Genomic DNA, 27,571 nt, shown 5'->3' on the forward strand with positions numbered 1-27,571 from the left:
AAGTTAATACAAACTGCCCTCATGTTTCTTTGCCTTCATTTGCAGATAAAGCCACAGCGACGTGGAAACTCTTAAAACGGTATGGTAGAGCTATGAATTTATTCTGTCGGTTTCACTTTTCCAATGCAGAGCGCAGCTTGGTTTAAGGCAGGAGTAGCATAATAACCTAAATACAACAATAACTCTAAATGTTTTGTTTTTACATATAATGAAGTATCAGGTGCAAAATAAGTGCAATTTCAACAATATTATGGCTTAATTTACCATTTGCTTTTTACTATTTGCGCATTACAAGCTACAGTACAGCTCACAGTGGATCTACAAAGGCACAAAACATTTAGTCACAGGTATATGGAACAGAAAGATATAGTATATAACATTATTTCTAATCATAATGTGAAATTTTCACTAAGTCATCCTGTGGGCCGTATGTTTGACACACCTGGTTTAAACCATTGACTGTTTTTGTGTAGGCTGACACGAGGGTTATGTTGCTTTCGTGAGGAGATGAGGTCAACGAGGCCACTGCCCTTCTGAAGACACTGATCCTCGTTGATGTTCTGATAGGAGAACATCAGATAGAACAAACAAACATAGATTACCTCCCTGTAATCTATTGTCTCGTCTCAGGGGTCAGGGGTCAGTCTACTCCTTTTTTCTCCATCAAACCCTCCTGTTTTTGTCTCATTCACAGTGTAAGTGTGTCTACATGAGCATTATCTGCAGAGACCACTTCAGGGCCACTTCATCACGACTGCTGACCTAGGTGGATAACTGGGAGGATACAGAAGACAAGTCGTGTGTGACATACTGACAAGTCGATGATGCAAAGGTCAGTGATTTAGAAGCTTGTGTATTTTAAATTTAGACAGCAACACACATTAGGTTTAAAGTGGTCAAACAAGATGACACATCTCTGTATTCATTTGGATTACTGTAAATCATGTCTGCTTAATCCAGGTGGAATCAGTATTTTTTACACCAGATATATAATTCTTGGAAATGTGACAAATGTAATTAATTGTGCTGCATTGTATAGTTTCAATGTTGGTGTTGCGTCCACCATTGTACTGTAGGCGCACTCTAACTGAAACAGTAGCAACAGGGAGAATGGTGAACATTATTTGATTGGCTAGTCCCAGTGCAGGAATATTTGCATGTGATTTTACTGGCTGACGCTCCCATTTCTCAGCCTCTGCCACACACAGTGCGAGCAACAGTGAGGCAACGGACCCAAAATGCACCTCAGCAGTGCCTCATGCCTCCCCATTCAGTGACAACCAACACGGCATATGACACTGCACAATTATATTCTGTTTCACAATCCATAATATCCTTAAAACTTTCCCAAATGCATTTACTAGAGTAGCGGTTCTCAAATGTTTTATACCAAGTACCACCTGAGAAAATATTGAGCTCTCAGAGTAAAACCATTATCACCAACGTTAAAATACAGTGTTGTAAAAAGGTCGAGCAAAGTCAGCTACGGACATTTCACAGGAAGCAGATTTATTCCTAGCAAGATAAGATAATCATCATCCTCCTCTTCCTTACATATAAAGTGAGATTGTGGGTCCCCATAGACATTTTTTTTGTGTTTTTTGGGGACATCTTTGCAGGCAAAATTTAGCAAGTTTATGTATTTTTTGGATACATTTTCATATTTTCCCTTCAAGTCTTTAATACACCGTGGAAACTAAATGGGCAATCTTTTTTGTGCCATTGACTCCCATTGAAAATGCGTTTTTTGAATACACTGCCATTCCAATTAGAATTCTATCTTTATTTATTTTCTTATTCCTTGATGTTGAAATCCCTTCAAAATTTCAGGTGCAGTAATTTATTTACAATCTTACTTTGCAAAAAAAAAAAAATTGATCAAAATCAATGTTGCTGCCGATTCCCACTCTCAGGCTCAACCCCCACCCCCCACTAACTTTGCAGTTTGTTGCTTTAAAAAAATGAAAGTTTGAAATTTTAGGTGTTGTTTTTAAAAATACATTCAAATGTGTTATGTATGGTAAGGTCTGAAGTTAATGATGGTAAAATTACATTGATAAAAATGTTTCAATGGCAGCATTTTTTTGAGTTGAAGGGACACAGGTGGCGCACATTTTAAGGGAGCCCCCAAATGGAGCAAGAGATAAGGTGACAAATTATTAGAATTTTATTGTTTTGTATTTTTTTTTTTTCATTTTCTATGCACTCCACTGCAATCACATACACTTGTACATACAGTTAAACAGCATTTCTGATTTTCCTCCAAGTACCACCAGAGGATGCTCATGTACCACTGGCGGTACAAATACCACAGCTTGAGAACCATGGACTTAAACCATCAAGCACCTTTTTGTTTATTCCATGTGTTTGAGAATCGCGGGGGCTCCTTAAAGGGCCACTTCACCCTAAAAATATATCATTTCCAGAGATAAATGTGTTATTTGATCATCAGACAGTGGATCTGTGATACAAGTCTCATTCCCACAACAACAGAGGAAGTTGGGATTGAAAGAAATAAAACTGACACCAAAGTGACTGCCTTCAAAGAATAAAAGCCCCGCTCTTCACTGTGTTTCCGTCAATTATAACACGTTTTATGAGTAAAATATCTGAAAAAAAATAATCCAACTTGGTAATAGAATGTGAATCAAACAAACACAGCAGCGTAATTGTTTTAAGTTAACTCTTCATTTGACCAAGTGGGGAACAAAATGGGTTAAACAGCTATTTAAGTCCCCTGAAACGTCCTTGAAAATCTCTTAAACGCCCCTGGCAATAACAGTCACTCTGGCATAATATTACTCAATTAAAAGCATTAATTGAGTATAAATCCAACAATAGAACATAATATGGCCACTGTTTGCCTTCCTGTTGTGTTTACGGTGTACATGACTGCGACTGGCCACAGGGCGGTGGTAGCGAGAGCGCCATCTTGTGTTGTTGTTGTTTCCTGCCTGATGAAGCGTCATTCTCGTCTTCCGTGGACGGTTAACGGCTCCTTTAAGAGAGGGAAGACTGACGAAACTTCCTCGGCCCTGCTCCTCCGTCTGCTCTGCTCCTTCAAATCAACAAGCGACGAAGAAGCGAAGGGGAGAGGCTCCCTTCTCCAGCCGACTCGCTCTCTTTTTCTCTCCTGGGAGGAGGGGGGACGCAACTGGTATTTTTTTTTTTTACCTCCCCCTTTTTGTTTCTCCCCCCCTGTCAGGCGGTTAGTGCTCAGCGGGAGACGACATTTAGATGAGAAGAAACGAGCGGATAATAGGAATGGATGCACCAAGTGAGCGGTTCTCGCCTTGACACTGGCGCTAATGTGGACGTGGTCCAGAGCAGCAGGTGTACTGAAGGTTAAAACAGACCAAAGCCAATCTCAGTGTTCATGAAACTTTGCTACGATTTACGTGCTGGGTAAGAACACGCATTTTTTTTCTTCCCCCTCTCTGTGTTGTAATTCAAATGTGCACTGTTTTGTGAGAAAAAAGGGTGTAGTTTTATGTAATACCGCGGTGCTTTCACGGTCATTCAAAATGCGGGTTTTTTTTTTTTGAATTTCATGTCGCGTCTTGTTATGTTTCAGATAAATATAATGTCCCACCATCTTGTTTGGGTTTGGCATTGGGCGATATAAACGGTTCCTGTCACGGTTATCCTGAACAACATAATTGCGATTCACGATATTTTTTCCATATAATTGTAATTAAAAACCCTGTAATATTATATATTTTTGGATTGATAAACGAAAATGAAGGCAGAGCCTCCTGTCTGTAATCTACCTTGATTTGTGCTAATTTTCAGAAAGCTCTTACATAAAAGCAAACAGATGAACTCAAATTATATATTTATTTCACTAAATATATACTAAAACAATCTTGCAATATGTTGCAATGTTACTGTCCTGACAAAAAATGATACATTGACATGATAGTCACAATAAAAATTACATTACTGAAAAGTTACTTGGAAAGTTAAGTCGCTTACCAGAATTTCACATGATTTCTTTATCAAATTACCACTATCCAGATAATCAACTTATTGTGAGTGCTTTTTATTTGACATAATATGTATATTAGCCCCACTTGATGTTCTGTTAACTTAATTTACTCAAAGCCAAATTTCTAACATGTGAGCGTCAATAAACAAAGTCTATATTCAACATTATAGTTAAGCCTAGCTAACTTCACTCACAATATCGTGTCGATGCTGTTATTATTTTGCTTTAAATTTAAATCCATTTTAAGTAATTCTAAATATAAGTTTGCATATTTGGTTTGTATTTGATTGTGGTTTGGTTCAGGTTTGTAAGGTAAAGCCTGACCTGAAATCTAAAAACGTAATCTGCCCTGAGTGCATTGTAAATATTAGATAGGCAAGAAATATTATACCTCGTTTTATTTCTGGTAAAAGTATCATTATGTACCTGAAATTGCATAATTATGCTCTTGTGGTGTGTTCATGACCAGACTGACCTTTGACCTTTTGAGTTTAGAGATTACATTCTTTCTCCATTAGACCTTCCTCTGTGATTAGAAACGTTATCAAAATTTAAACGAGGTTGTTGTTAATAATTATTGTAATAAGTTAAAGATACATTTTTACCGTACATGCTGTTTAGGAAACCATGTAATTATTGTTCTTTGTGTAATATTTCAACTTATATCAACACTTAAACATTATGATGGATCCTTTCTAATATGGCTATTGAAGAATATTATCGTGCCATATTTATTGTTCTTGGATTACTGCCCAGCCCTGTTCTCTATTCATATTCAGTCTGGAAGTAGTGTCCTGTCCTGAGCTGATACTGCTGTGCTCATCACACACAGTTCAAATTTGATTACTCTTTGACCTGAGTCACCTGTGTCCAAATAGAGGGACAGACCTGATTGACCAGTTGTTGAAAAACATTGATTTATTGGTAACCTTGTTTATATAACTGCATGGTGAAATAATAGCAGCACAACAGGATGGAGGCTGCATGGCTGGCAGGGAGTGTGAGGACAGCGTTGGTGGAGGACAACAACAAAGTGTTTTTCTTGCTGTGGTGTTTTCTGGTGCATTTAGAAATCACTTAATTCATATGATTTTCCTTCAAACTCATGACTGTTTGTCTGAGCTCATGGTGACTTTAAATACACAATTTTAGTGCAGCAAAATGTCACACACTGTGGTCATTTAATGTCAAAAACAAAGCACAACAGTGTGTCCTAAATAACTGACTTTTATTTTTGTTCAGCCAACAACACGTTGCCCAGAAGGTGGCCCATATGTGAGATAAAAGCCAGTGTTTTCTTCTCCTTCCTAATATTTCTGTCTTTATTACGCTCTTTTACAAATTTGTTGAGCAATTCATCTTGAACATGTTTCTTTAGACAGTTGTTTCGCCTCTGACTACAAACAGAACACGATTTGGCTAATAGGTCTAATTAAGGTCCTTCAAATGTGTGCTCTCCTCCCTTCCTGCTGCTCTTTCCCCAGGGTTGACATCAAATGAAAAGAAGCAGTTTGATAAAAACGTTTATCATAACAATGTTCAGAAGTTGCTTGTATTTGGCACAATTCAGTGTAGGCCAAGTTGCACCCACAGCTCCCTCTTTTGGACTACCTGATAAATACTCCACACATTCTGAAGCACATGTAGGCTGTATGTTTAAAACTTGACTGGGATTTTAGGGGTCGAGAAAATTTTCCAGTGGGCTTAGAGATATGGTCAAAATAGTAATTCATATTTTCAAATTGATTAACATAAATAATTATTGTGATTAATGTAAGTTCATGTTTAAGAAACTAAGTTAATTGTTAAACCTTTTTGAAAATGCTTCACAAATCTGAGGCTAAAGCTTTCATAGCAGTTTTTTTCTTGCATTGTGCATTGAAATTATATAGATATATATTAAACTTTTTGCTATTCTATTGAAATTATATTTTATTATTGAAATTTTATTATTGCCCAGCTCTAAATCTAGGTAGTAAGTGCTGTTTTTGTTTAGAGAAGCAGAAAATATTTAAAATGTTCTATAAATCCATATTTTTGTAGTGGAATGAATTTATTTAGTTTTGTTTATTGTGTGCATAGGCTACTCACATCATCACTGCAGTCAAATCGTCATCGCAATACACAACAGCCAGCAACATTGTCACTTTTCAAAAGTTGTCTTATTATCATGTAGCCCTTATGGTGGTGGTAGTATGGTAGTGAACCAAAGAAAAGTAACCGCAAGTGAAAGTAAGAGTGATGAGAGTGAGACGATTTCCTTAGAAAACCTGATGAGACTAACTCCGGATGAGAGATGAGAGCATCTGTCTGTCTGTCTGTCTGTTCTGAGCTGTATTTCTGCGGCAACCAGTAACGATGATTATGAAGGCAGGGTGGCCTTGTGTGCTTTTTAATGCGGCACTTTGTAAAAGTGAAAGCGCCCGTAAAAGGAAACAAGGGTTCAGTGTGAATAGTGGCACTTCCTCTGAACAAGAACTGTCGAACCTTCACATACTGTGAAATCAAAACCGGGCTACCTAACGTCCCAGAAAAAGTGGTCTACTTGTCAAACAGTATGTCCTTGTTTTAGTGCATCTTCTGCACCCTTGTTTTCATGCATGGCTGAAATGTGATGATTTAACAAAGAGCCCATACAATTTGATGTGTCTGTACCATGTCTGTGTCCTCTCTGAGATGGGAATAATAAACATGGGTGATGAGTGTGTAGCTGTATAACTGCAAACATGTGGGTCTGTAGACAGCCATTCAGTATACAAGTCAAAAAACGGACACAGAGATGATAAGAATATCAATGCATCTAAAAGTGTGTAATTGCTACAACTGCATGAAAATACACTGTCAGGGTTTTATATCAACAGTGATGTATATGAATGTAGTGCAGGCTAAGTTGTCATTAATGTTTAATGCTGCTCAGCAGAGTTATAATCGCACTCTTTTCATTCAGATAATATCTTGTATGTAGTATTTTGTATCGTGAGCGTGTTAAATAAACGTTTCTTCAAGATTGTAATGTTTAAAAGTCCAGGCGGTGGTGTATCAGAATTCTCTTTTTTGTTGTGGCTTATCCTCAGCAAACGTCACCCTGTGTTTTTCAGACTGGACTTTTTAATCATGTTTCCCTGCACAGTTCAGTCAAGCTATAACCTCGACTCAACTATGCAGAGCATGAAATCAGTCTCCTTGTATGTAGTTGTGTTTGGTGTTGCCTTTTCTCTCTCTGTGTTCTGTCTTCTTTTATTATTTCAGGGTTAAATCGGGGGACGGGGGGCAACAGTTAAGCAAATATCACACAGATAAAACTATGCAGGATTGCATGAATGATTTGAATGAACTGCATTAGCACTAACAATTAAATATATAAAAAGTACATAAAGATAATTGCTGAATTTGGGTATTAAATAAAACTATGAAAATCTTTTTGGTTATGAACTAAATTTAGTGAAATTTAGTGAAACACTAGAACATAGATGTTTTTATTGCCTTTTACACAGTGTTGATTTAAGAATTGCTTCACCTCCAGATGAGACCTTTTGAGACAGTTTTCTTCTAAAACTGAGAATCACTCATGTGGGGCAAAAGGCGTTCGGGTGAGATCCGAGAGTGTTTGTTATTGGCTGTTTCTATGAGGGATTGGCCGAGAGTAACCTCAAGATACTACAGGTCATTAGCAGAAGATTACTCAAACAGAGACTCTCTCACACACTCACACACGCTCACATGAAGTGCATTAGCTTGTTCACGAGCTACTAAAGCTACTCACCCCCGACTAATGTATGCTGTTGCAAACAAACATTATAAAACTGTGTGTGCGGTTACACTGTCATTTTCTTTTGTATTAATGTGTGTGTGTGTGTGTGTGTGAGTGAGTGCATATCTTTGCCACTCTCTCTCTCATTCTGTTTTATGAGAGCACCAGCCCCGATGTGTTAGCAGTGACTGATGATTAGGTGAAGGTAGATGGTTGTGTTTTGTGTTTTTTCGCCAAGCAAATGACTCATGAAGGCTGTTTGTGTGTGTGTCCCCACAGGAGCATTTATAGTGATCAGACCTTGAGCTGAAGCCTTCATCCTCCTCCTTACCTTCCTCCTCCTCCTCCTCCTGTCCTCACCTTTTATCTCCTTTCACGAATTTGCCACGGAACTGAAGAAACTATTTGCACAGATATTTCAGTGGCAGTCTGAATTTCTGGGTTTTCATTGATGTTCAGATTCTTTGATTTGTTGTCATTGTCTTGCTTTGATGGTGTGTGGATTATCCACTGACAAGTTGTACAGACAGCTGTTGTGTGAAGCAGCAGGCTGCAAGTCATGTTCAGGTGGCTGCTGTGAGAACATATTTCACAGTTTCAGGTGTCTTGGTGGGTGAGTGCAGGTAAGTGTTTATTAACCTGCCACTCACCATGTTTCCACTCGCCCCTCAGGGAGGAAACAACAGCCCACCATTCACCTCTGCAATTTCCACTTATCTGTGTCCATGTCAGTGGGTTGCGCCTGTGTGGGAATCTTATATTTGTTGCCTTTTATGCTTGTTTGTCTGTGGCAACATCTTAGTTTCTTCTACCAACGATGTGCACAGAGAGAGATGCAAACTGTTTTTTTATAGAAATTGATTTAGGCTATTGTTTTTGCACATTCTCTATATTAGCATGTTCTGTCCAATTATTATTGTGTGCGTGCGTGCGTGCGCACAAAAGTAGTTTATTGAAGGAAATGGCAATTATATAAACATGGTCTATTTCTCATTTAATCAAAATGGAAATATTTTTGACTGTGGCTTTGTGTTGCGTTCAAATCTCCGAGTTGGCAGCAGGCTTTTTGTGGAGCATACAAGTTGTTTTCAAACTAATTCTCACTATATTCATCAGGCAAACCTCTAGTTGGACCTTTGACTAGTCATATTTGAAGAATTTTGCAGATGTTTTAACTGTAGTGTTTGGCTGAGGTTGGGACTTTGTGAAGGCCAATCCACAATCTTAATTTTATCTTGACTACTTGACTGAGACGTCTCAAAACTGTTTGACGTCTGATTGGGGTCATTGTCCAGTTGTCCACCCTGTTGCATCAATGAGACACGTGTGACTATTGTTCTGTAAGTGAGTGTATCATGATTGATTCATCCTCCACTCATTTTCTTGATGAATCAGTGTGTTCACACGGTTTAAAGGTTGTATGAGATCATTGTCAATCTAATGGGGGACATTTTTTTTTTATCAGTCAGATAACCTTCTTGGCTGTGTGACAGCTCATCAACCAGTCAAGCAGATTAAGTAATCTGCTAGGATTACAAAAGAAGAACTGCACTTAATCCCTGTCTGAAAGACAAATCACAGTAGTCAAAAAAGCAACAGGGCCATGTTTACAAGGTGTTGTGTGGCTCAGCCGCTGTACAAATGATGGATGACTGTGAGAATATTTTTGACATAATGTATTCGGTCAAATCAGGAATGACCTCGTAGTACTATAGGCGAATATTGCTGTTTCCTCCAGTCAGCACTTTTCATTCAAAGAAAAAGGCCTTAATGAAGACTAGAAAGTAAACAATTACATAACTGTAAGTCGTTTAATATTATTATTTTACAGAATGATTTTCCGTTTAGTCTTGGGATTCCAATGTTTGCTGGTGTGATGTCTGTCTCTCCCCTCATGTGTTCACTCTGCCTGTCGGTTAACACTTCATAATAGTCGCATCAATAAACACAAAAGCTCTGCCATTCTTCAGTGACGACATCCTCATCTGCAGTACTTGACTCGACAATAGAACAGCACAGCTGCACTTGTGTGTGTGTGTGTGTGACTGTAATTTAGCAGGTTTGTTGTGAGCTGTTTTTTTGTTCAGTTTTCAAACACGGCAATGCTGGACAATAAGAGTCTATCAATGTATTATGGGGTAGCAACTAATGATAATTTTCAAATTCGATCAATTGGTCCATAAAATGTCAGAAAATGTTGATCAGTGTTTTTCACACCCTGAAATGATGATGTTCTTAAATGTCTTGTTTTGTCCACAAGCTGTCAGATAAAATAGCTGTAACATTTCTTACTAATTCTTACTAGTGTGCTGATAACATCCTGATGTGGTAGCAGTTAGGTGATGGTGACGTTTGTGAGTAACAGTTTTGCATATATGTCGTGGCTTTGAAGCGGTTCCTGTTTCAATGCGGATCATGATTCATAGCATTCTTGTGTTGTGCTGCAACGATTAATCTGTTATTGAGTACTGTTTTGGTAATCGATTAATCCGTTTTGAGTGTCTTTTTTTTTTTCATTATTAAAACAAACTTTATGATCTTCAGCTTTGTAAATTCCTCCATATAAGAAAATAAATCATTAGAACTGAATAAGTTTGATTGATTGGACAAAATGAAATGCAACTATTGATTGTTTTAGTCGTTGATTATTCTGATTATTATTGTTGTTTGGTGTTTCCCAGACCTCGACATTATATTCTCATTGTCAACAAATATTTTGTTAAACAAACCAAAATTATTCAGTTTGAATGATTTCTTTACAATATGGAGCAAAGAAACTAGGAAACATTCACATTTAAGAAGCTGAAAAACAAGCTTTTTTTTATCTGATTAATCAATGATCACAATAGTTGAGTATTAACTAAATAATCGATTAATTAAATTACTTGTAGCCATAGAGATTGTAGTCGACAGATTCATTCATCATAAAAATATTTGTTAGCTGCAGCCTGTTGGACTGTTATGCTTTATTGGCTTACTGTTTTTCAGCAGTAACGTTGTCAGAACTCTTCTCGTCTGTATTTTGTTTCCATCAGTGTGATTAATTTTACTGCAGTGTCAGACCTCTGCTGCTGAACGCAGAGGAAACACTGCATGCTTGACGCGGCTCTGTGTACAATGACACGACAGTCCCTTCATTTGTCTGTCATCATTGTGTCTTTGCCCTGAATATTCCCCCCCCCCCCCCCCCCCCCCAAAAAATGAGAAATAAATTGAGCTTTTCACAACGCCGAGCATTTTCAATGGCCTTGCTGTGAAAATCAAAACAATAAATGAAGCAAGCAGACCTGCTGCAAGCAATTGTTTGGCGGAGGATGTGGTTATCGTAGAGCTAACGTGGTTACTGGTTTCATCTTCCTGTGGAGGCCTAGGGGGAGAACAAATTACAAGCACTAACATGGTTAGAGCAACAACAGCATAGCCAGTAAAACATGGGAATTTATTATTTTTGTAGCACATTTTCTATGTCAACAACATGACAAAACAATTTTTTTGGTTGAGATTGAAGAATACGATGAATTATTATTATTATCATCTGCCTTCATCACAACTGCAAGCCCAGTGTGTTGCAATGATGACCATTTGGATACTTATCCATGCAGCTTTTCATACCAAATTATTATAGTATTTTTGTCCTTGTTTTTCAGGGTTGCCATCCGCCATGTTAAGGTAAAGCCCAGGTGCGCGGTGTTGACCATGCTAAAGCGCCTGGACAAGATCCGATTCCGGGGTCCCAGGACAAGAGACGATTTCCCAGATCTGGCGGAGTCGCCACCCGCCTCTGACAACGAATGTAGCGATGACATGCAGCTGAAGCCTAGGGCAGCTTTTCGAGAAACAGAGGACCTCCTGAGAGACCCTGTGAGTTCCCATCATGCATTTGTATGGACACCTGTAGATTTTTTTTGGACTGGGCTTTTTTGAACTATGCCATGATGGGTGATTAATGAAAGGAGGAAGCAGGAAGTGTTTTATTTCCTTGTCTGTCTTTTGCTCTTTGCCTTTCATTTGATATTAATATGCTTCCCCTTATATTCTTTTCCTTTTTTTCTCTTCAGTTCTGCTGTTCTCCCTTTTAGTCGTATATAATTCAATATAATTATTTGTTTTTCATTTTCTCCTTATACCTTTGGCCACTGAGCTAAAGTGATAAATGGAGAGGTAATTATGATGAAGAAAATTGGAAGACGTTACAGATTACATTACAGATTATATTACATGACAGATTTTCCAAAGGTGGACACAGATAGAGATGGCAATCTGCAGCAGCAGACGAGCAAAAATAGTGATGGCAATAGTGATGAGATGAAGAGATATTCTACAGCTGGAAATGAAAAATGGAAGGACAGAACAGATTTAAGCAGGGAATGTGATGGAGGAGGCTCAAGGAAGTTTAGAAGGGTGGAGATGGACTGGATGGAGACGGGAGGAAAAGAGAGTCACCCACCCAAAACACAGATAATCTTTTCTGATGTAGTGTCTTCCTCCCACACTAGATATCATTTATATTTCATGAAATCTGCAGCTCCTTCTCATCTTTGCGGATGAATACAAGCACCGGTACTGTCGTCACAAGCATTGATTGGTAGCTAACAGAGTTTAAAACACTGGATTAGTGTCGGCCCCAGTGTGTGCTTGCTTTTCTTGCATCCCACTGAAATCAGTCTACTGGCCTGGAGTCAATTGTTGAAAAACATCCATCTTGCTGACCATGGGTATGTGCAGCATGTCTGCATTTGCATATAATCACTTTATTTATTGTGTCCTCAAGAGTGTCTGTGAGCTGGTGTTTGTATGTCTGTATGTGCACTTGTGTTTTCCTGTATGATTACCAGCCCACCGGGAAGACATCGCCCACATCACGGCACTAATGAGTCACACTCTGAAGCCCCAAAATAAACCAAGCTAGCGGTTATCCCTGCTGGGAGACGCACACACTCAAACACACACACATGCAGGTTTTACAGCTATTCTTCTTAGGGAACTGCATTGACTTCCTTTCTGATGGACAGTCTAAACAAAGCATGGTCCATAACCTTAACCCTAACTAAACCACAATTCAATTTAAAATTAGGTGCTGCCCAGTATATGGTATATGGTTGCAGTCTGTATATGAAAGCTGCCTCTGCTTGTTTGAAATCTCTTCTTCTGTTCATAATGCCCTTCCTAGGTCCCTTTCATTATATGTATGGTCCTTTGTTGCACTACTATATAGTAATATAACTAGTGATTATTTTGGTTGTCCAATTTATAATAGAAAGAAAATCTACTACCTAACATTAGGTGGAAGGGTGTTACAGACTATTAGGGCTGCAACTAACAATTATTTTCATAATCGATTCATCTGTGAATTATTTTCTTGATTAATGGAGTAATAGTTTGATTGATTAAAAGTCAGAAAAAGTTTTCAAATGTCTCGATTTGCAGAGAAAATGTGTTTTGTTTGCTGTTGACAATGAAAGTGCTGACCAGAGAGACACCTGGGCAGGCTAAGCTAAGTTAGACGCCTGGATGGGCTAGGCTAAGTTAGCTTTTTCTGGACAGGCTAAGCTAACATGGCATTGGCGCCACACTAGCTTAGTTCATTAGAACAGCCAGAGACTGTAGATGCAGCTGGAATTTTAATATGCAGAATGAATGCTAGTAAGAACACAAGCATTCAACTTGTTTTATTCGTTTATTTTATTTTCCTTTTTGTTTCTTTTCCGTTCGTCTTCATGAACGAATGCAGACAATGGAAGTGATGCTGCTCCCTGCACTTTCTGTATTGCACTGCAATTACACAAGCTTTTATTTATTTAGTAATAATAATAATACTAATACGACGTGTCAATGTGTTGATTAATCGTCTCTACAGTCTTCAAAATTACACCACATGACTTGGGTCTAAACTTCACCTTCATTACCTCAACTACTATAAAGAAGAAAGAGTTTGCCCTTGTGCTGCAGGGTATATTCACTTTATGACAAACTAGCGTGTGCTATCCATATTAAATAGCTAGAATGTCATCAGCCAGATGGTGTAAAGACTTGCACAGGCGACTGCATTCACTGTTCTTTCCTTGTTTACTCAGCTTCATCACCACCTTATTCTTATAAGAATGGATATAGATCTATTATGTTACATTAGGTCTGTGCAGATTTGTGTCCATACAACAATGGTCATTTTAAAACATGACGAAATCATAGGAAATCTGTTTGGGAGGGAGAAAGGTGTGTGGTTTCACAGGTGGCGGTAAAGTGAGATAATGGATGTTTTTCAAGTTGATTTTAACCACGTCACCCTTTCTGCATTTGTTTTTTTACAATCAGTAGAGGATTCATCATAACTTCCTCAATAGACTCCCCCTTTTTTTTTTTTTTTTAAATCAGTGCAGCCAGTGTATGATGATCATATGTTCTCAGCTGTCTGTGCATAATGAACAGTGTTAAAATATAAAAGCCTCAGCTCGTAGAAGCCGCTCTCATGGGGGGGGGGCACAATAATTAATCAGTCGATAATCACCCAGTGATGTCAGGGCTTGACCTACTTTTGAGGACCAGGAGGCTCTGACTGAGAATTAACATGGACACATGAAGGTGTGTTATGTTCCAAACATGACACAAAACATTACACAGCTTTATAGCTCACCGCTCTTAATGCAGCAAAGATTATTTTCACTCCCACTGTTCTCCTTGTCTTGGTACTATTATTGTTTTTGTTGTTGTCATAATCTCTGTGTCGATGTCTGTGAAGTAGTCCTTTGTCTCTTTGAGGTGCTTCTTAAGCCAGGGACCATCTCTCTGTCTCTCTGCCTGGCTGTCTTGTTAGGTTTTTGTTCTTTCCCAAAGCCCTTTTTTTCCCCCAGGTCAATGTCACTTAAGCACTATAGCTTGAGCTCTTTCTCTCTCTCCATCGCTTGCCGAGAATACATCAGCTCAAAGATATTGCAGTATGTCGATGCCAGCACAAGCCATGCTGGTTGTTGTCTGGCAGAAGCTGCTGCATCCCTGTGTGTGCGCGCGCACAAGTCTCTTAAAGGACCCTTGCTGTAGTCAAGCACTTAGGCTCCACCTGCAGACCTCGTCATCCTGCTAACACAGCCACATCTCTCCTTGCTCTTTACTCTTTTCCTTCCTCTCCATCATCCTCTCACCCCTAATTCCTCACCCCCTCTCCCTTGTTCCCCTCCTCTCTCATGCAGTTGTCATCTCTCGGTCATTTTCATTTGCTAATGATGTGTTGCTAGTGGTGTGGTGATGTGTGTGCTAGTGTGAAAGCCCTGAGTCAGAGGTGTGTGACTCATCAGTGTTGTAGTCGGATGAGGGGAAGGATCCTCTCTTTTTTTTTGCCTTCCTCCTCCAACTACACTCCTGCTGGACTTGAATCAGGAGAAGAAACCTATTTGTGAGTCATGTGCACTGCTTGACTGTGTGTATGTGTGTATTGGATCATATGGGATGTCCCTGCTTGTATGTATTATGTTGTGTAAGTAATTTAAAAATTAAACGTTTCTTTTTTTTCCTGTTTGTGTGTTACAGGCAGGTTCAGGGTCTCCCACCATGGCTGCGGCCATCCAGGAGTTCCAGAGGTCGGAGTCAGACCGATTAAATGAAGTCAAAGGTCACCTGGAAATTGCCTTATTGGAGAAACATTTCCTGCGTGAGTACATACACACACACCTACCTGGTGCAGACATTCTTCTGGTAAACACACACGTTGCTAAACATAGTCTAAGGATTTCCACTTTGGTTGTTGGAGGCCCTCCGCTGCATGTTATGTTTCAGTAAGACATCATCATCACTCTGTGTTCAGAGGTCACAGTAGTAGCTTACTGTGATTTCCCGCAGTGATTGTACTTCTATTTCCACCCATTATGATTTTTACTTTACCTAGAATTTCTTTGTTATTTCAGTGACAATCCCTGTTATTTAGTCATTTGTTCTTTGGTGGTGAGGATGTTTGCATCAGCAGGAGCAAGAAGGCAACAGAATGAGGAAAACTTTGTGTACAAATAGTGAGTTTTGTGTTGTGGAGATGCTGCCGCTTGTTATAAGTTATCATATTAAGGATGTTGTAAAAGGTATTCATTCTTTGATGAGAGGGTCAAACTCCTTGTCACATTAGTACTTAAGTATATGAGCGTCTCATGGAATCAGTCTGCTTTGTGGTTTCACAGAATGGCAAGAGGTTGGTTTTGTGCAGTGCACTTGGATGCTGGGTGCAGCTTGACTCTGACAGACTAGAAACATGAATAAGCAGTGCTTTGTTCCAGTGTTGGGTCCGTAAAATGCTGAAATTTCATTTTTTTTTTATTTCTGGCTTTCCACTTAGGACCTTTAGGAACTAACATACAGAGCTACAGGAACTTCAGATAACGGTCTAATCTGATAATTAGAATAGGCAATGAAGACTAATATCCTCTTTTGGTAACTGCATGTTGGCCACCAAAAAAATAACACAGGAAACATAAAGGAAGCAAGCAAATGGATGATGCAGTGGCAGGAGAAAAAGAGAGGGCATCAAGCTTGATGTGAAACAAACTGTATGATGCTCATCCCTAGTCTGCCCACTCAACTGAAACGTTTCCACAAATTCCTTGCAGTGAATTGCCTGTCCTGAAACATTGCAGCACGTTGTCAGTCCCATGCTGTGTAGAGAGTGTGTGTGTGAGAGAGAGAGAAAGAGAATACCTCTAGGCTATGTCCTCATAATGCCCGTGCCTGAGCTAAAAGGGCTGTATCTATTGTCATATTGACAGGAGGCTAGCTAGACGAAACCTTCTATCCTTCCTGTTTGTCCTTTCCTTGCTTCCTCATTTCTTTCTTTCCTCCTGCCTAGTCTTTTAAAGGACATTCCTCTAGGGCTCCCTTTGCCTTTTTCATCCCGCTGAGCTGCTCTTTCAAATCCTGCCCTATCCTTTTCTGGATCAGCCTCAGCTCTCTCTCTCTCTCTCTCTTCCCCTCTCTCCCTCGCTCCTTCATCTTCTTCTCTTGCTTTCTAGTGCTTTTAATTTTCATTTCCTTTTATGCCCTCTTTCTGTTAGACACAGCAGTATTCTGAGGTTCGTCTAACATCTGACAAACGCGTGTTTGCACATAAAGCAGTCGAGACAGCTGTGACCGTTTCATAAGCGAAAAGAGTTGAGAACAAAATGTCATCCTAGCTTTACCCAAGATGGCAGCCACTTGGCATTTTATAAGGAGGTGGACCTTCACCCCTCTCACCTTCTGTTGGTGATTGACAAAGGGTTATAGTACCTCTGGGTAATGTTATTTTTTCATATTAGCTCTGTATGTCATTGATTCTCTCAGATTTCTTGAAGCCGTCTACGGCTTCGCCCCGAACATCTTATTTTGATATCATTTTTCTAACCCTATCTCTTTCTCTCATGTCTCTCAGTCTCCTGTCCTATCTCCTGTATGGCTGGTGCAATACTACGTCAGGGAACGCTGAACCATGACAATCCATTAGCACATAATGGAGATCAAAGCTCCCTGCCTTGTAGTCTAGTTGGTGTGTATTCAATTTCTGCTATTTTTCTTTGCACACTGTGCTTTAGTAATCGACTGCTGAGAGTGTGTGTGATTCCTCGCTTAGTGTAGCCCATATTAGAAAAGGTATTTATCCTGTTTTTAGTTATGTGTTGAAGAGACGACTGGTTATACACAGAATGGTTATGTACAGCTTGCCATTAGTTAGAGTTAATGAGATTAGTGGAGTGAAACAAAGGAGTCCTTGTAGCAGGATGTTATGAGTTTATGTGTTATGTAATGGTTTTTCTGATGATATAGGAACATAACATGCCATTATGTGAGAGGTTTAGTCAGAGTTTGCACTAAAGATTTGTTATCAATTCCATTCAGATACAGAGGAAAGAAGTTGAATTTATTCATGTAAAATCATGTTGCTATATTTGTATAGGAATTTTGCAAACTTTTATCTGCAGTGTTAAAATCTGCCCACTGAACAGGCTAAAGGTCCCATGTGTAAAAATGAGTCAAATTACTCGTCTGTGGATGATAACAGTACAAGATGTCGGCTTCCGTACAAGACAAATAAAAGGCTTATTCTAAGGCTGTGAAAACTAAATTAGCTTTATTTTAAAGTGTTTATACTAATGTTACTTATTGTGTGTAGTATATTTAATTTCTGCCAGTAAGCCCTCCTAAATGATACACACTGGACCTTAAAATGGTGTCTTAACATCTATCTTGTTGATACACTGGCACTGGCAGACAGTCAAACAAAGACATAAGACTTTACACATACAGTATTTCTTTGGGATTTGGGAAATAATAGCAAGACTGGTCAGTCGGTAATGAAACTAATTGATTGCTCATCGGTCATATAGAGAACAGTTGCACTGTTGAAAGATGAGTGTTGGCTCCCTCAACAGCAAAATAAAACCTAAGAAATAATTTAGGCTTTTTATTTGAGCGTTGGCGTATTCTCACTCTATCGTCTCTCTCCCTCCTTCTCTCCCCCTGACCTTTCTTTCTGCTGCCTAAAATAAAGCTGGGACCCACACATATGCCAAAACAAATGCGCTGCTTAAGTATATTGTCTCCTGCCTTCACAGGAGACGTGACTTTCCATTCCAGATGGCGTTGTGTGTGTGTGTGTCGACTTTTGTTGTGAATGACCCCTGGTACTCTGGAGGCCGTTAATTAGTTAATTTGTAACCATGTTTCCGAATGTAAGATCACATAGAAGGCTAGGCTAACGTGCACGCTTCCTTTTTTTTTCCCTTCCTTCCATTTCTCCTCCTCTGCTCTCTTTCCTCTCCAGGTCCTTGTTCATTCCCCACGCTTATTTTTTTTTCGCCCTGTCATTTCTTTCATCTTTCGAAGTGTCATGTGTGCAAACACACCCTTCAACAGAATAATCGCGCTAGTTAAAAGCACCAGCAGTGTGCTGCGACTCTCCTTTTATGTTTTTATCACAATGAATAAATACATTTGTTTTCCCCTATGTCTACCTTGATCAAGTGAATTCCTGCAGTTGTCTTTTGTTTGCGAACACACAGTCAGCAGCAGCAGCAGTGAGATATGTGGATTATCCACAGCAAAAAGACATGTTCCTTGTTTGATTGTTTTTAATTACTTTAGAGGTCTGATAGCTGACCTCACACAACCAAGGTAACGCCCTCTGGCAGGATACTACGCTGTTCACCTCTGTATATACTAGATAACACATAATCATATCGGGCAATATGGCGGGCAATTCATCTCGTTATGGGCCATTTTTATCATAATAGTGAAGATTGTAGATGGACTATCTCTAACTGTTTTGGCATCCCAGGGCACAGTAGCTAACAGGAGAGCACTTAACCAGATCCCCGCAGATCCAGAGAGAAGGTCGAGGTGAATCACTGCTACAAAACGTGCTCATAGTGAGCAGAAGAAGTAGCCATGATCATCAAGCAATGGATTTGGTGGGTAACTCTCAATAAATAATGGAGTCTGCACAGCAATTATTATTTACATTACACTGCTCGTTGCTAATGCCTACATAATGCTAACGTGACACGTGACCCTTACAGTGACAAAAACGCTATCTTTAGCAGGTAGACTCCTGAGTTGAATGTTCGTCACAAAACCAGATTGCATCCTTTTGTTTCCCTCCAGGCTCTTCTAAAATTTCAGTGACTCTCCGGAGTAAGATGAAGGGAAGTTAATCAGGAAGTTGAAGATGTTAGGAGACTGCAGGTCTGGAATAACGTCTCTCTGACTGTGTCTAAACACGTAAATGGCACGCAGGGGGCATTATAAGGATCAGATATATTCAGTTGGTCAAGTTTTGGTCTATCTCAGTGTATTTGAAGTGCGCAGTGAGCTCTGACAACAAGTCCCGTTCATTTTTGCCAACATCTTTGGCTACCAACATCTCAACGAGACTGAGTCACGTGACGTCTGTAGCTCTATAGGCCCTGAATGTGTAGTGCTGTTCAGCTCAGATTATCTTCAGTTTTTTGAGTGCTGAAATGCATGTTAAGTTATCTTCTTAAAATACAAATGTTGGTTTAAAGTGGGCCTGAATTCAACATATTGCTAGTGTTGTTTTGGAGAATTGCTATGTTTTCATACTGTTCTTGTACTGTATGTGGTTTTCTCAGCTGGCTGAGCAAGATGACGACAAGATACTTCATCTTTGTGCTGTATTCGGGGATTGGGTGAGATTTTGAACATCAGTGTGCAAGTCTGATTGTTTTGATCCACTGCTGCCCCCATTGTTGAGTTCAAATGTGTGTCTGCTTGTGATTCTAGTGTTCAAAATCTGATGTTCAGATTTACCTGAAAAATAGTGAAAAAAAAAAAAGTGACAGAAAACTTGCCAACAAAGTAACGGTAGACCAGCAGCTCATGTGAGCTGAACATGCTAAATTGTCTTAATGGACCTTGGTGTAGGAGAGTGACATTTTATTGGATGGACCTTTGATGAAATGGCTGAAATCTGTTTTCCCTTGTGCTGGAGGGTGGTACAGAAAACCATGAAGGCCTCCCGCTGTTATAGAAGCACCTGCAACATGTACTGGTCAGTGAAATAAAAATCCAGTCAAGTCTTTTAACAGCTGACTGGTTATAGGAAGAAGGGTCAGGTGGCTTGGTCATTTACTGGGAATGTCCAGGGACAGGATCCCTAAAGTTACCCTCAGAAGGACTCCAGCTGGCAAGAGACAGTGAAGCAGGCCCAAGACAACCTGGCAGAGAACGAGCAGCAGGAGAAGGGTTTTGTCATTGGGTGTTAAAGGCACAAAATACAGTGGTTAGTTTTCCTACACACAATTGATATCAGAGCACTTACAACTTATATATTATTATATAATCTACCTCAATATGTGAGTTTCATTTTTTTATTGTCTTAATAAGCTTTAAGTAGCACATTATAATGTCATATGAGTCGGCCACTGACTGACAGCTTTCATATGCATGTTGTGTGCTTCTCCTTTGTATGTTATACAAACCTGCAGAGCTTTGTAAGTTTGGAGCTTCATCGCAGCAGCCACAGAAGCCACAGACATAAATAATGCAAGTGTTTTAGCATAAAACTGCTCTTTACTCGCACCTCTAGTGTATGTGTGTGCGCAGTTCTAAACGACCATTGTCATTTTTTGTGCAAGTTTATCTGTGCAGTTCAGTCTGCACTGCCCGCCAAGATTTACAAGAAGCACTTTGCTACCAACGTTTCCTTGTGTGATAACCCTGTGATTGTTGTGATAATTATAGCTATGGATGTAAAAGCAGAGGGATGGATCAACTAGAATGTGTCCCATGGGTTACACAGCTCGGCTGAACTGACCCTGCTATTGGTGCTAAAATGGCAGCGCCTTGTGCCAATGGAAAACACCTCATGTAATTATACATGCAGGCTTAAGGGGCTTAGCCTTCATTGTTTTCTTGTTCTGTCTCCCCTTGGTTCTCCCCTGCCTCTATTTTTATTCTCCCTCCCTCCCATTTCTAAATGTCTCTGTTACTCTTCCGTTGCTGTTTGTACTTTTCTCTTGTCTGCTTTTTATTCTTGGCTTGCCTTTAAGTATTTATCTTTAGTGGAGTCTCCCAGTGACAACAGAAATAGAACAGTGGAAAGGCATACATATTTGATCATGTCATGTCATTATAAAAAGTTGATCAGTTAAGGCGACGAATATACATTATATTAATATATGATTGTATTAAAAGAACAATACTTTATCAATGATTGCACTGATTGAATTTCCTTTCCCCTTCTTCTCCACTGACAACCTAGTTTGTGGTGCATTTCTAACCACAAAGTGGCAGCAGCAGCAAGCATTTGGTTTGCATGGATAATTGCAGAAGTGTTGGCATTTACTAGATTTCTGAAATGCATCTTGATGCCACTCCTGTAAGCTCAACACACTGGACCAAGCAGAAGTGATGAAAGTTATTTGTTTATTTACTTGGAATGTAGTGCCCTCTGACAAAATGATGTCTGAAGTGAAGAATTGTTATTTGTATTGTGTCATCTAGGTTTGACTGGGGCACTGGTTATTTTCCCTTCCCCATAAAGTCAGTTAGAATCACAGATGAACTGTCTGATGTTGTCTGTGTCACAAAAGTCTCTGTAGTTGGAGTTTATTGGTTTTACTGCTGCTAGTGTGGGTGTGTGTGTGTGTGTGCGCACGCGTATGTACTATGTATGAGTAAGTGTGTGAGAGAGGATATTCAGTTTGAGGTTGTGTATTGAAGGTCAGTGTGGGGGAACAGGCTGTGACTGTGCTCTACAGTGACTGGCTGATCAATACAGTGTCCTAGCTGCTGTCCTACTTCATATTGTGTAAGGGAGCACATGAAGGCCATGCACAAACAAGCACAGCTGAAAGCTAATGTGTTCAGAGATGAACTTCAATGGGTCTGTAATGCAATGTTTCTCACTATACCATCTGGTTCTGTCTAAACCCACTGGTGCTGGGAAACCACCCAGAATAACAAGTAGTTGTGTAAATCAAATCATTAGGAGGCATCTTGTTCCCTATTGATATGAAATAGGTATGGATATAAGAAAGCCAGAAATATGCACCTACAGCAATACAAACACATATTTTATGTTGTTAATGTGCATGGACTATGGTGTGGGTGTTTTTTTTTATTGTTATTTAGAACTCTGCTCTCTTGCATGCTATCTTTTCGACTCTTTTTAAATAAAAAATAAAAACAGCTGCTTTGTGAATACAGTCAGGAGTTGAAGGTTGAGATCTTTTGGTGAAGAACAGATATACTCTTGTAATGCTTATGATAGTGTGGAAGTCAATCACCAATGTATGATATTGTATTACTTCATTGAATGTGAAAGTACTTCTGCTTTCTGCTGTCAGAACTCACCGGAAGCTGCCCTGCCTACAAATATCTTGCTATGCTGCCATCTGGTTTCCATTTGTTTCAGTTATCTGCCATAGAAAATATACCATAACCACAAAATGGCTGAGAAATTAAATTACAAAGTTACAGTTAGCTGTTTGTATGTTACTACATGAGGCAGGGTGGACCAATCAGAAGGCATTATTTTGAAAGTAAAACATTAAAGATATGGATGCCAGTAGTAGGTGAAATCAGATGAGGTTTACAGTGAAAAATGTAAGTATTCTTGGAGATAATTATGCAAGTGATTGAGTATTCTGTGAGACATTGCCTCATTATTCATACTTGTACTCCAATGGCAATGATGATTTATTCTCCTTTTAAATAGGCAGCTACAAAACATGCTGCATGAAAATGAAGCCTGTTAAAAGAGACTTATCTATCCTAGGCTAGCTCCGTTTTACAGGAAATGAAGTTGCTGTTTAACTGGGATGAATGTGTCCTGACGGCTTCGGAGCAGATGTTTCTCTAATTTGATTTTTAGATTGTAATTCATGTAAGGTCTAGATTAATGTAGTTATCTTATTTTACATTAGTTTCTCTCAATGTGCTGTAGTCCATGTTCAGGTCTGTGTAGTGTTTGATCATTTGGGAACTGATGCAGAGTGTGAGAATGCAACAGGTGGCCTTGTGGGTAGAGAGACAAAGTTCTCAGCGAGAACTCATACTGTACTGTACTGTGTGTTCTGTCATAGTGATTTTGAGCACGATATTACACCTGTTGCTTGATTCAGCGAGCAAAAACCATGAATATGTCCTTTGTTTTTCTTGCTGATTGGTTCCCAGTTCTCTGAGCAGACTGAGATGGCCTGACGAGATAGCTATGATGTAATGAAATCTATGATATGATTACTGTTCTCCAAACAAGCAGATGCTATCTTCCCTGCTGTCACAACATTGGATCATGGAACATATTTATCTAGATTATTCATTGCATGTTCATTTCGTCTTCCCTTCTAAATTTCAAGCATGCACCAAACTTCACAGTAACATACCAGAGAGATAGAAGCCAGACATACTGTTACTTACCACACACACACACACACTCTGCTCCATGTCAACAAGAGGTCAGTGAAGGCAGCATGGCACAAGAAAGGAGGGGTGTTGATTTTGATGTCATGGGAAGAAACTGTGAAGTTTGAGGTGTAGCCATGAAGGAAACATCATGTTGCAGAGGAGGGAAAAGTGAAACAAGTGGGTAAAATCTAGGTCACCCACAGACATCAAGGCCACAGACAACAAGGAGTAGAACGAGGCCATTGACAAAACAAAAGGAAGACTAACTCACTTTGTTCACTCTAACAATAACCAGAATATAAAAACTTGTAATTACAGAGAGACAGATGGGGTAAACTAATTATTTTGCTCGCCTGAATCGTAATATGGGAGAGATTGGTTTTATGTTTGATGGTAAGAAAATTGTACCTGGATGAGGTGAAAGGTGAAAATGGATTCAGTGAGTGACCAGTAAAGCAGGATTGAAATGTCCCTGCGGACTCCTGAGTGTCGTCAGTTGGTGGAGGCACTGTCCCTTCTTATTTTTTTCTTATTCCACATATTCCACAAAACACATTTGCTTTCCTTGAACTCTCACTTGTCAGTGCTGAGGTAATATTGTTTTCTAAACCACGTCCTCCCCTTCTCTTTGTCAGTGTCTTGAATGTCGTATTGACATCAGTAGATTTGCTGATTGGCTGTAACAAACACTGTGGTGAGTGGTGACAATGTGGGCCAGTGTAAAGTGCCGGATTCTCTCTCTCTCTCTCTCTCTCTCTCTCTCTCTGCCTCTCTTTCCCTGTGTCTCTGTTTCTCTGATCCCTTCCAACCCCGTTGTACCCCCCACCTTCCTACACTGAAAGGAACCATTGTCTCTGGCCTGGATTGAAAACCCCACACAGTACTTTTCCTTTGACGACTTAACAACTTTGCCTGTTCAGATGAAAAGCGATTTGGCTTTGCTTGCCGGTGTACAGTACTTATGCATACTCATACTGCTGCACACAAATACAAGCACGTACCAGCCTAAACACCACCAAAAAACATGTAACTCAACCTCGCACAGGCAGAGCGTATACCACATAAACCCATAATGATGTAAGAACATCTATGATGCCTGTCTCAGCCAGTTCCCCGTGTGCACAGAAATCTCAGATTCCAGACCCTCTTAGTCTACTGGCCACCCTGAAAAGCCCCACCTCTCTCAACCTCCACTGCCCTCCTTTGCTTTCCTCCCAGTGCCGGACACGTTCATAACAGCTCTGGTCACTGACCATCGCTGTGTGGGTGGAGGCCTGCTAAAATAGTCTCTTGTGTCGTTCTTCTCTGCTTTTGACTCTGAATTGGACATGTAAACATGGAGCATACACCTAAACTTTGATGGGTTTTGAAGGAGTTAGGGGGTTATAACGTAGACGGTGTAAAACAGGCTGGGCCAGATTTGGACAACCTGCAGCTGTGGCTCTGTTTCAAGAAAGAACCAAGGCTGCCACCCTGCCAGCAGGATCATGCTCAAGCGTCCCAGGGAGCGGTCAGCTGCAGAGACGCATACATTTATGCAAGATGGAGGACTGGACTTTTGACAGCTTCGAGCTGTTTTACAGTGGAGCGGTCGATAAGATTAAAAGCCATAAGAGCAACCTCAACCTCAGTAAGTTTCCTCAGCGTCAACATCAGGAATTCACTGTTAAACTTGTGATCGTCTGAATAAGGGAGTAATCTAAGCCTGTCTGGCAGCTCTGTTTGTTTGGACACCACACTGTACTGTTTAAAACTATCTTATCTCATCAGGATTTCATCAGTCAAACAAGGCTTGTGTTGAGTACTGTAGCTGTTTCATGTCATCATCTGTTTGATTAGGTTTAAAGTAAGGAATTTGCTAACACCTTTAAAGGAAAATGATTTAACCTCTTGCACACTGTACTGTATTTTGGCTCTTCAAGGATGCAAAGTCTTTATAAACTAATCTCTGTCCAACTAAAAACAAACAAAATATACAAGTAGGAGTTTGAAATCTCAGCTACTGTTCTGTGTTATTGGTGTTGAATCTCTTACGTTTGCGCTCCCTCACTTGTTCTTTGCGCTGTAGTTTTTTGTCTGTGATTTCTGTTTTTTTTTTTGTTTGCTCAATTCGTAGTGTTCATGTTGAGACAAATCTAACTCCATATAGAACCAGAACTACTACATGTGGCCTCCATATGCTTTAGTTTTGTAATTGTCCCTTGAGGCTTGTTTTTGTCCTATTTGTCATGACAAAACAACATTAACATCGCTGTTTTACAACATGGTAGTTACTTAACACAGTCTGATGTGTTGGTAGGCTGTATATTTTGAAATTTGAATTGGTCTGAGTTTGAAATGATATCTGAATTTTTGGATAAAAAGTAACAGCTCTAGACCAACAGTATCAGTATGCTTCTGAGCAGAAACTCAGTTGCACCAGCGCTAAGGACGTTTGGAAAGAGACATTTATTTGCTGTTCTACTGTAGTACTAGTTATCCTTTAAAAGATGACCACCATTCACATAATACAACATTTTAAGTGCTACTGACCTTCACACAAGGAGAGCTATATTGCGTTGAGCCCGATTAAACCAAAGTAAATGTGTTTGGAGTAAATGGGGTCCAGCATGTTTGGTCTGCATCTAGCCAGGACTACCACAATTATGGCTCAGTGTCAGTTTTCAGTTTTGTACCATCTATCCAACTGTAATCAACAAACTCAGGCCCACTAAGCCCTGTTTCATTTTATTTCAGCCATAAGAAAAACTTCAGCCCATGGCAATGTTAAGTTATTATCTAACCACTCACTGCTCAGAATATATAACTAAATTTCAACCCCATCACAGCTTGGTCTTTTTGCTCTTTTCAAGTACTGAATCCACCACCACATTACCTAAACTATCCACATTAGTCACGTAAGCACCCCAATACTGCTGTTAACTGTTCTCAACATCACCAGCATTTTCTGTCTTTTCTTCATTAGCATTTAATTGAATGTGGGTAATTTCATGAGAAGCTTGCTGGAGAGAGAAGGTCAGTGCTATTAAAAGTGACTGGCATGGTATTTAGCTAATCCCCCATCTGTGTTGCAGATAAATTACTAGTTACCAGCCTTCACAATGGCTTCAAACTTTTGATGTGGAAATTTAACTGCCAATTAATCCACATCGCCTGTTTCACTCTTTCCACCCATCACCACCCTCAGCAAAACAACAAAATTATAATGATGAATTTAATATCTTCCAAAAAAAGTTTTCAAAAAAGCACATTTCAGCTGCAACTCAACTTGCGTGAAAGTTGCTATGATAATTGTGTTCAAATAGCAAAGATCACAACTTTATCACCGTGTTCCCCCCAAATACTGTACTTCACTTTGGGTCACTGTAGATTTCATTTGAAGTGAGTGGATTACATCAGGGGGAACAGAACACTCTGAATTGTAATCCGGGAGATCACATGATCTACCATGGTGCCGCACTTTAAATCTGAGGGATAAAACAGGTCGCATATGACTGGATGTCAGCTGTTCCAACATTAGTTTTCCAACATTATTAAAGGGGTGGATGATTTTGACGTAATTCTGATGTAATCTACATTGGAATTTTGAGTTTAAATTATGTTGCTATTACCAAATCTGTGCTTTTCAAAGAATCCCGTCTGAGCTGTGCTGGCATTTATTTGATTTGCATTGTCAGCTGTGACACTTCATATAGACAGCCTGTGTCTTTTCAAGTCATGTCTAGTCTATTGATTTAATCACAGATGGACTCCAGACGGACGTTTTTTAAAGACATGCTGTATGTTTTCACTGTGGGTTGTTTAGTGTAGATTGATGGATGGAAATAGCAAATGTATCCCTATTAAAACACCATTTAAGAAAAAAAGAAGAAGAATGCAACAGATACTTTCTGCAGTGCAACATTCTGAATGCACCGTAAAGAACCAGAGCGGGTGTGATGGCAGTATTATTAATA

The 27,571-nt window shown here is 39.6% G+C and overlaps 1 protein-coding gene across 7 annotated transcripts in view; it reads left to right on the forward strand.

Annotated features, from left to right (window-relative positions):
• The first annotated feature begins 738 nt into the window (after positions 1–738).
• gramd4a (GRAM domain containing 4a) overlaps positions 739–27,571 on the forward strand; it is a 43,322-nt gene continuing 16,489 nt past the window's right edge. For 2 of the 7 annotated variants that reach the window (XM_058624861.1, XM_058624863.1), the window contains exons 1-3: positions 3,029–3,405; positions 11,387–11,600; positions 15,261–15,381. In XM_058624861.1, the coding sequence (XP_058480844.1) occupies positions 3,377–3,405; positions 11,387–11,600; positions 15,261–15,381 (364 nt within the window). In that variant the 5' untranslated portion in view covers positions 3,029–3,376. Of the gene's footprint in view, positions 833–3,028; positions 3,406–11,386; positions 11,601–14,934; positions 15,127–15,260; positions 15,382–24,841; positions 25,246–27,571 lie in introns of those variants that run through there. The other 5 variants (XM_058624862.1, XM_058624865.1, XM_058624866.1 and 2 more) reach the window with 5 other exon arrangements.

Source organism: Solea solea, chromosome 3 (genome assembly GCF_958295425.1).
Source record: "Solea solea chromosome 3, fSolSol10.1, whole genome shotgun sequence".
Lineage (NCBI taxonomy): Eukaryota > Metazoa > Chordata > Actinopteri > Pleuronectiformes > Soleidae > Solea > Solea solea.